Source organism: Toxotes jaculatrix, chromosome 9 (assembly GCF_017976425.1).
Source record: "Toxotes jaculatrix isolate fToxJac2 chromosome 9, fToxJac2.pri, whole genome shotgun sequence".
NCBI classification, from domain to species: Eukaryota; Metazoa; Chordata; class Actinopteri; family Toxotidae; genus Toxotes; species Toxotes jaculatrix.
The window spans coordinates 7,396,944-7,406,446 of record NC_054402.1 but is presented as its reverse complement, the minus strand read 5'-3'; the positions used below and the strand labels follow the sequence as shown (position 1 = coordinate 7,406,446).

At 42.1% G+C, this 9,503-nt stretch overlaps 4 protein-coding genes across 4 annotated transcripts; all 4 read right to left on the bottom strand.

Annotated features, from left to right (window-relative positions):
- Positions 1-348: 348 nt before the first annotated feature.
- LOC121187693 (claudin-8-like) lies at positions 349-1,945 on the bottom strand. Its single transcript, XM_041047064.1, has one exon. It carries the CDS (start codon positions 1,789-1,791, stop codon positions 700-702), a length of 1,092 nt encoding a protein of 363 aa, XP_040902998.1. The 5' UTR covers positions 1,792-1,945; the 3' UTR covers positions 349-699.
- Positions 1,946-3,057: 1,112 nt separating this feature from the next.
- cldn8.1 (claudin 8.1) lies at positions 3,058-5,429 on the bottom strand. The gene has a single exon (XM_041046491.1). It carries the CDS (start codon positions 4,474-4,476, stop codon positions 3,703-3,705), a length of 774 nt encoding a protein of 257 aa, XP_040902425.1. The 5' UTR covers positions 4,477-5,429; the 3' UTR covers positions 3,058-3,702.
- Positions 5,430-5,535: 106 nt separating this feature from the next.
- Positions 5,536-7,008, bottom strand: LOC121187306 (claudin-8-like). The gene has a single exon (XM_041046490.1). It carries the CDS (start codon positions 6,953-6,955, stop codon positions 6,080-6,082), a length of 876 nt encoding a protein of 291 aa, XP_040902424.1. The 5' UTR covers positions 6,956-7,008; the 3' UTR covers positions 5,536-6,079.
- Positions 7,009-8,050: 1,042 nt separating this feature from the next.
- LOC121187251 (claudin-17-like) lies at positions 8,051-9,143 on the bottom strand. Its single transcript, XM_041046426.1, has one exon. The coding sequence runs from the start codon at positions 9,074-9,076 to the stop codon at positions 8,387-8,389; it is 690 nt and encodes a 229-aa protein (XP_040902360.1). The 5' UTR covers positions 9,077-9,143; the 3' UTR covers positions 8,051-8,386.
- Positions 9,144-9,503: the final 360 nt, after the last annotated feature.

Sequence of the window (9,503 nt, the reverse complement as noted above, 5' to 3'; positions counted from 1 at the left end):
TGCATCGTCTTAGTCGACCTAACTTGCATATCTTTACAAAATGGCTGCCCCCAAGGGAAACTAAAAATCCACACAAAGCCAAAGTTGTTGACTGAACCGTTGCATCTTGTGCTGCACAAACCGCACCTGCCAGTTACTGAGCATTTGTATCACCAAAGTTCCTTTTTAATGATCACTGCTAATACAAACTATAACTAACAACCATAAATAGCTTATCTGATTAATATTTTAGCACTGCTAAGCATTCTTTTCACTACCATGGCTCCAGTTAGAGTGTCTTAAAAGACATCATGATAATAAAAGACATTAAAAAAAAAGCATACCACACTGAAACACATACAATGATAATCACAACAAATGTAAAAATATAATAGATGATCTCTCATAAATCTCTCCCATTACAGGGCTTCATGAAAACAGCACAATGCCACCTATATTTACACTAACATCAGCAATGGTTATATTCAGCATGATCACGTAATCCACATATTTTTTTGCACAATAAAAATGATAAGAGTAATAATAATAATGAAAAAAAGTTTCACGTCGTTTTTAGTCTGAGCATCTGGATAATCCGAATGTAAGACGAGATAATTTACCTTCACCCTGCCACTAATGTACAGCAGTTGAAGCATATAAGCATAGTGCTTAGTGTCTGTAAAGTTTTATTAGCTACAAAAACTCACTCATGATTTAGCTTTATATGTATACACCACCACTGCTCCCACTGTGAGTCTCTGGTTCAATTTGTGATGCGTTATATCCTATGAAGATAGGAGTGTGTGGAACCGGATGAAAACTGGACTGGTAGGACGCAGTGCGATTGCCAGTATAGGCCAGTGAATATGGCGTGGTGTTTTGGGTTATGTACAAGGAGTTCCCCGGAGTATAGATGCTTCCAACATGGTTAGAACTCCGTATGGAGGAGTGGTGAGCCAGGCTACCTTGATATAACAATGGCGCATTTTCAGGCAGACCTGGGTTATAGACAACTGGAGGGTTGATTGGTGCTCCATCATTTGTCATTACTTGAGGGATATTTTCCAGTGGTATCGCAAGTTGTGGCCCAACAGAGCCATTGTTCAGCAGAGAAGGCTGATATGCAGATGATTGGAGGCTTGGAACACTTGAGATGGGATTATACCTCATCAGAGTTGGCTTTCTGGGTGCTGGCTTGTAACTGAGCAAGTTGGCTGGATGGTACACATCGAATGAGCCTTTGTCTGAGGGCAAATGGCGGCAGACAAACAACATGGCTGAGGCAAAAAGGAGGGCGCCAGACACCCAACCGATGTAGAGAGCCTCTCCCAGCTCCCTCTTCTGGGCATCAATTAGCAGAGGATTGTAAAAATTTGTAATGATGACGTGACCCGTCCACGACACAGGGATGAACACACAAATGCAGGCCATCAGCTGCATAACACCTGCAACCATCAGGATGATGGTCTTAGTCCATTCATTACCCTGAAAACAGGAAGTACACCGCATTCCCGCCAGAGCCACAAGGAGCCCCAGCCCCGACAAGGCCACAGAAGAGCACATCAGACCCCTGGCTGCCTGTAACTCTGGGGGCAGGAACAGCAGCGAGTCGTACACCTTACACTGCATCCTGATGTTGGCTTGTCGGTAGCAGTTCATCCACAAGCCCTCCCAGCGGGTTTCCATCACAATAATGTCCGCTCCAATGAAAGCTGTCACCTTCCACATGGGCATCCCCGTAGCAGCCGCCGCCCCGATCAGCCCAATCAGGCCGACACACACTGCGGCAAGCTCTGAAGCACCTTGAACCATTGTGTAGTGTATGAGAATTCAGCTGTGTCCAAATCCAAAATTAGGAAAGCTCAAGCTGACATCAAATTCAGATGCTGGATTATAACATCAGTCGCAAACGTGTCCAAGGCAGTGAGGATCTTCGCGTCTGATGCATTTTGTGTGCTGTGAGAGGCGTTTTGTTATGGGAAAGATGCTTTGCGGTCACCTGGTTGGCCCAGGGTGATAGGGGTAAAGAGGATCTCTGCTTATTTTGTGTTTATGGTTCCTCTGGCACTTGTGCTGTATCTGTGCCATCATCTTCTCCAACAGTAAATATTAACAGGACAATGCCAGAAACAGTTCACAACTTCAGAATTTTTTTTAATCACTCGCCACTTTTTTATTCTCAGTATTATTAGTGATTAAAAATTCGGAAGCAAACAAATATACAGTGTTGAACATAAGCTCCTCCAGTACTTCTGTTATCCACAGGGGAGCAGACATGACCTTCAAGTTAATGAAACAGAGTTTTCACACAGTCCAAATAGAGATATTGATTGCTGAGGACCACACACACACATATATATATATTTTATAACTCACAAGTTAACATATATTCCATATTTGTATAACTCTGCTCAATAGGCATAACATAGACAAACAGACCCTTAATTTTAGTGTGAACTTTAAGCAACTATAAAGACAACATTGCCGTTCTACAATTATAATTTAAACTGCTGTTTGGTTTTGAACTTACTGAAAGCAAAATGAGTTGAACTAATATACTTGACTTAACAGAGACAGATGTGTTCTCTCATTGCTCAAACAGGTGGAGCAGGAGTCAACCAGGAAATGAACTACAAGTTTTGGTCTAGTATTATCTGTTATCTCCATTCAAAGTGACTTGCAAATCTTTATCACATGATCATGTTGTCAGGTCATCTCTTTCTGGCTTCGTCATAAACACTAAGCTCTCTGGCTAAGTTGACTGAGTCCACACCTTTAGCAAGCAGTCTGAAACCTGCATTTCATGTTTACTCAGTAAGGCCTCCAGGGTATCATACCAAACTTCAACAAAGACTTACAATTGTTTTCTGTTAAACAGACTTACACACATTTTGAGTTTTAGACTCAAATGTTTTTGTAATTCTCATACAGTCTGTCACCAGCATATACCATTTACTGTCATAATTTTTCCTTTGTGTATCATGTGTCTAATACTGGATAAAACTAGTTAAAACTGAGAAGGAAAATATGAGAACTGTGTGTACGAGGGTGACTTACGTCTGTGAGAAGTTATTTGTAGGTGTGCGATTCTCCTAAACACGTATGTGTGTGTTGCTGTGGGTTTTTTTTTCCTTTGTTTTGGGTTTTTTTTTTTTTTTGGTGGGGGGTGTAAATTTTCACTTGAAGGTTGAAGGAAACTTCAGTATTTACTGTCTTTGTAACGATACAGCTCAGTTACATGCCAGCAGCAAATTGACAGTAAACACAAATCCCCCCTGTCATATTGCTTGGAGATTAAATGTTACAAGAACTGTTACATACAACATACACATACAAAATTGTTAGAAAAAACAAGGCTGTCTGTATAAAATTTGATAATACACACACATAATAGTAAGGAAAATCATTGGCTTACACAGGCAAGATTATAATAATGTTAAAGGTTGAAATCAAGTATATCAAGTGCTGGTTAATAAGACGTTATACACTCCTCAAATAATGTATAAAAAGTTGATTTACAATCCATACGAATCTGATGAATCTGATCCATTTGCATTCACAGTAAATGTATTCCTTCAAATGTAATTATTTTTAACCTGAAATTGATCTTTTAACAGCTGAAATGTGTCACAGATTGCTCTGCCAGCTGACCCATATTTAAAAGAAATTTCCTTGCATATAGTGACTGTAACTGATCATTATTACCTCAGTCAGTTTAAGTGTTCAGAGATAAGCCACCCCACTGCGTACAGAGGGGTGTCTGGATTGGTAGCTGTAGATCGTTGATGGGTGTCTTGACAGCACTGGCTGTGGTTGGGGTACTGGTTGGGGAAGTACCACCAGCTGTTGAGGCTGTAGAGGTTGTGGAGGATAGCTAATGTAGTCGGAGGCCCTGGAGTATATGTACCTCTGTGAATCTTTGTCTTCGGACTGCAGATTGCAGCACATAAACATGCATCCTCCAGCAAACAAGAAAGCAGATGCCACCCAGCCAATGTACAGTGCCTCTCCGAGCTCCCTGCGTTGGGCATCGATCAGCAAGGGGTTGTAAAAGTCCGTGATGATGACATGGCCCGTCCATGACACGGGGATAAGGACGCAGATACAAGCCATTATGATCATGCTTCCTGCAATGACGAGGACCATTCGCTTAGCTCGATCGTTGTTGTTTTCGATACATGATGTGCACTGCATGCCCACCAAACTGATCAGTAGTCCGAGGCCACCCAACGCCACAGCACAGCACATGAGCCCCCGTGCCGCCTGTAGGTCAGGGGATAGGGCCAATAGAGAGTCGTACACCTTACACTGCATCCTGATGTCAGCCTGCCGGAAACAATTCATCCACAGACCCTCGTAGCGGGTCTCAAACACAATAATATTCTCCCCAATGAAAGCTGTGACTCGCCACATTGGCATCCCAGTGCTTGCTGCGGCCCCAATCAGCCCAATCAGGGTCAATATAAGACCCACCATTTCCAGTGCTGAGTTGGCCATCCTGTTCTTTCCTTATTTCTCCAAGCTCATACATATAATAATGTACAGACAACAGTCTGACTACAGTTGGATGCAGTAGATTCCCTCTATGGAGTGACTTTGCATCCCAGTGGAGTAGGAGGAGCAGGTTGATGTTCACCTGTATTGTCCCCTCCCTGTAGACAGGACACCAGAATGGAAGGGGTGGGAATTGCTACCTGTTGCTGTGAAACAGAATCCCCCATGGCTTTTTTTCTTTGTACACCTCCCCCAGGAGCTGCTGTAAGCTTCCACTTTGTTTATTCACAAGTCTCAGTTTACAGTGTCAGATCTCACTTTGCAAGGAACACTTGGGTGTTCTATTAACCAGGGAGAATTTTTAAAGTTCACCAATTTGTTACTAGCTATGTGGATATAAAAAAAAAAAAATTGAACTATTGCCATAATAATTGTTAATTATTGCTCTAAATGTATTACCAGTTGTAACTACAGATAACATAGACATCAAGCAGCTCTGGAGTTTAACCTTTGTCTCAGAAACACTGACCGCTGTGGAGCCCCATATGTTAAAAACTGTAACTTTAATGTGACTGTAGACACTAAATATTAGCAAAAAAATCATTTAGAAACTCTTTGTCATTTGTCACATCATGTTGTTGCTCTATGTGTGACATGGGATGAGGGGTAATATTTGTACCCATGTGTCACTGTCAGTATTGGATTTCTTATCTGTGTTTCTTGGTATGTCTCTTGGGAAAAAATGGCAGTTGCAGCTCTCCCTTGGCTGAAAGGAAGTCTCTTGGCAGGTTTGCATTGTGGGTGGACCTGTGTCAACAGTCTGGTTTTACCAGTTTAGGCACATTTCTGCTGAAAACAATGGAGACAACATACCTACTTTCCATTTACATACAAGTGGGTGAAACAAGAACAGTTTCACGAGGAACTTTTGAATCCCAGGCAATCTCAAGTACTTCTGGCACTAAGTGAAACTCTGGCCACTGTTTAAGCCATAGATTACCCTTAAATCGTGATCAGTTTAGCCCCTCTTAGTTCAGCCCCAGAAAAAAATAACAAATTCTCTTTTTTCCCTCAATTTTATCCCTTTATTGGAAATCACATTTGGCCTTATATTTAGGCCAGCATTTTGAATAAGTATGATGTACATTTACAACAAAAACTAAACAGTGAACTTAATTAAAAAAAAAAACAAAAAAAAACTTGGAGGTACTTTACCTGAAAAAAGGCATAGTGCATAGTTTGTTCTCATAGAGCATGTCAGCAGAAGACAGCAACATAACAGGTAATTATTGTGTTATTACATATTTAAATTTTGTTCCTGAATGGCTGATATAGTTTAGTGTAAATCAAGTATTATGGAACAATCGAAGTAAAAAACAAACACATACAGTAATTCAGCACAGTTCATCATTATCAAAACACAGGTCCTTGATGAATTTCAATCTCTGCCATACACTTGGCCCTCTTTGAGAAAGAAATGAAGGATTGACCATTTCCAATAACAACTTCTGGTCATATTTGTCAGTTGATTCTCAAATGCACCAAATCTTAGCAAGTTAAAAAAAAAATAAGAGTTCAAAATTGTCTCTGTGTTTGATTTTCCTCACTAGTACTGAGTTGGTGTATATGCTACAGATCCTGGTGGGGGTACAGAGTAGGCAGGCTGGTAGGTGTAGGCTGGCTGGTACGTGTATGGCTGGTATGTGTATGCAGGTGCGTAGTTATTTACCCCGGGGTTGTACATAACCCTCTCCTCTGGATCCTGAGTGCGGGGAGCGTGACGGCACAGCAGGATCACTCCAGCAGTGAAAAGCAAAGCTGAGGTGACCCAGCCAATATAAAGAGCTTCCCCAAGCTCCCGGCGCTGGGCATCGATCAACAGAGGGTTGTAGAAATCCCTGATGATGACATGGCCGGTCCAGGACACAGGGATTAGGGTAGTGACGCAGCCCATGAGGAACAGACAGCCTCCAGCAACAAGAACAATATGCTTGGTGCGAGCCCGATGGTCCACCACTTTGGTACACTTCATCCCAACTGCTGCAACAATGAGGGCGAAGGCGGTCAGGGCCACAGAGCTGCACATCAGACCCCTAGCAGCCTGGAGTTCTGGGGGTAGAAACAGCAGGGAATCATACACCTTACACTGCATCCTGATGTTGGCTTGTCGGTAGCAGTTCATCCACAAGCCCTCCCAGCGGGTTTCCATCACAATTATGTCCGCTCCAATGAAAGCTGTCACCTTCCACATTGGCAGGCCTGTCACGGCTGCCACCCCGATTAGTCCGATGAAACCGATGATGAGGGCCACTACCTCACAGCAAATGGCATTCCGGCGTTTCCTCTTCTCAAGTCTCTGTTTTTCCTCAAATACAGAGTCTTGATAATCTGTATAAGCCTTGGCCTGTTTCTCATCATAGTAAGAGCCTGCGTAGGACTGAGGAGGCTTGCTGTAGCCACTGTAAGCGGTGTAAGAGGCCATCGTGGCTTTTGGCTGCCTACTTGCAGCTTGGAAAACAAATCTGAGGAGAAGAGCAAGCCGAGGAACTTATACACCCACCAAAAATGCTAACGATGCAATGCAACCTTACTGGTTGAGCTGCTTTACATCTGTCAGATAAATAGGGACACACCAAAGACTGCTGCTTGTTTTGAATGCAAATACAACTGCTGCGATAAACAACCAACCATTTGGTCTTGTGATTAATCAAAAACAAATTAAATCACTGTGTACGGTCACAGTTGATCAAAGAATGTTTCTACTCTTTTAAACTTTTAATATATCAACACATTTTCCCTGCTACACAGCACATTTTCTTTTTTGTACAATTGAGACAGCAAACAAGATAGCTAAGTTAAAAGTCTTCGACAAACATACAAAATAACTAACTAAAATTTAATTAATGTTACTGGTTGGAATGTGGAGATAAAAAATAACCAATTAAATGTGAGGCCTTTTTTTTTTTAATCTCTGAAAAGAACTGGTATAAAATTAAAACAGTCTGATCTGGATACACAGTATTATGTGAAACAATAAAATTACAGTGTCTTCACTTTTATGTAGGTAAAATTATGTAAATGGTGGCTGCAGTAATGTGTGTAGGTTATGAATCTGTTGTCTCTCTCAGACCAAAAGCTGTCTCCTCCCTTGTAAACTGAGCTGATAAAAAGCTGTTGAGCACAGAAACTCGAGGAGGATTGGTGTCGCTGTAACAGTATTGTCCATTTGCCAGCAGTTCTCACCTTGTACTGCCACACCGAAGTTCCTCCCCTCTTAAACATTACACAGCGTGTTTGGAGTCTGCATGTTACTATAACTAATGGTACAACTGAGGGAGCATCTGGAGTGCTAGCTGTAGTTGCTTTAAAGTTTGTATTTCATGTTTTTGTGGCAAGCATGATAGAAATATACAAATGCAAAAATGAAAAATGCAATCACACAAGCAAATGTAGAATCAAACATTTATTGAACTATCAGCTGACTAGGCTCGTGAACACCTGAGCAGTTAAGTGAGAATTGACAGTTAATCATAATATAAATGTAAAATCATACTATAAACGGCAGTGTAGTATTACAAAAACTAATAGTATTGTTAGACATGCTGAATACATTAACAGCAGATAATAATACCCAGGTACTAATAGTTTTATATGTTCAACAAGTAAAACTGTGAAGCATTTGGGCAGAAAACACAAACAATGAGATGAGAGCCACTTATAGTGCAATAAGAATGCAAAGTACACTGAACATTTTAACAATCACAGAGATCATAATGTGTACATACATTATGAAAACAAATGCATTTACCCAGAATTTACCCGGAAGGCTACTGCCTGACCTTTCTCAGGCAGCATCCTTTAAATGTCATGTAAGAATGTTATTTGCGCATTGCAGGCAGCGCAGTGCAGGTGTTTACACATATTCTTGATGCTTATGAAAGCTGGATGGTGTCCTCTCCAGGTAGATGCTGCTGTCTTTCTGTACATCCCCCAACGGCATAAGTTGAGTGTCAGTGTAGGGATCTTCCTCCTTTGATCTACGTTTGCAGTAACTGAAAAGAATTATGATTCCGGTGATCAGCAAAATACCAGACGTGGCCCAGCCAAGGAAGAGGGCTGCCCCCAGCTCCCGCTTCTCAGAATCTACGACCACTGGGTTGTAGAAGTTTCTGATGACAGTATGGCCCACCCAGCTGACAGGGATGAGTGTGGTCAGAAAGGACAGCAGATATAGACTGCCCCCTAAGGCCAGGATGATGTTCTTGCTCTTTATGTTGTCACCAAGACAGATGGTCTTCTGGACCCCACATCCCGTGATGAGCAAGGAGATGACAATCAGAACTATGGAGAAGACCATGAGCCCCCTGGCTGCCTGCAGCTCTGGTGGGAGACTTAGCAATGAGTCATAGACCTTGCACTGCATCTTGATGTTAGCCTGTCTCCAGCAGCTCATCCACAAGCCCTCCCAGAGGTCCTCCATAACGATGAGGTTGGCACCAATGAAGGCAGAAACCCTCCACATGGGCATGGCAGTGGCAGCTATTGTCCCAAACAGGCCGAGGAAGCCCAGGACCAGGGCTAAGATATCCAACTTTGCTCTCATGGCTCAGAGGGAAGTGCAGTCTTGTCCCTTGTCTGTCATCTGATGAACTGTCCAAATAACTGCCAGACTGCCAGATAATGTCAATGTGCCTGCAATGTCATCATACTGGTTTGCTTTGACCTTACCTTGATTCATACTGGTGTTTCAGGTATAGCTCCAAAAACTGCCCTGTGATTGTTTGGCTTTCACAAAACAAACGAAACGCAGTGTTAGAAGTTTGTCATGATTGCTAGTCATGCATGACAAGCAAGCATGTTGCCATGCCAAACTCATGCAAGTTCAGTTTCGGTTACTTTCAAATGTACATGATCTTCCCCCTGAGATTCCCTAAGTGTGATGCGATTCAAATGATGTTCAGCTATTTCCAATATGGATTGTGTCAGACAACTGAAAGATGAGGACAATATAAACTATTTGACACATCATG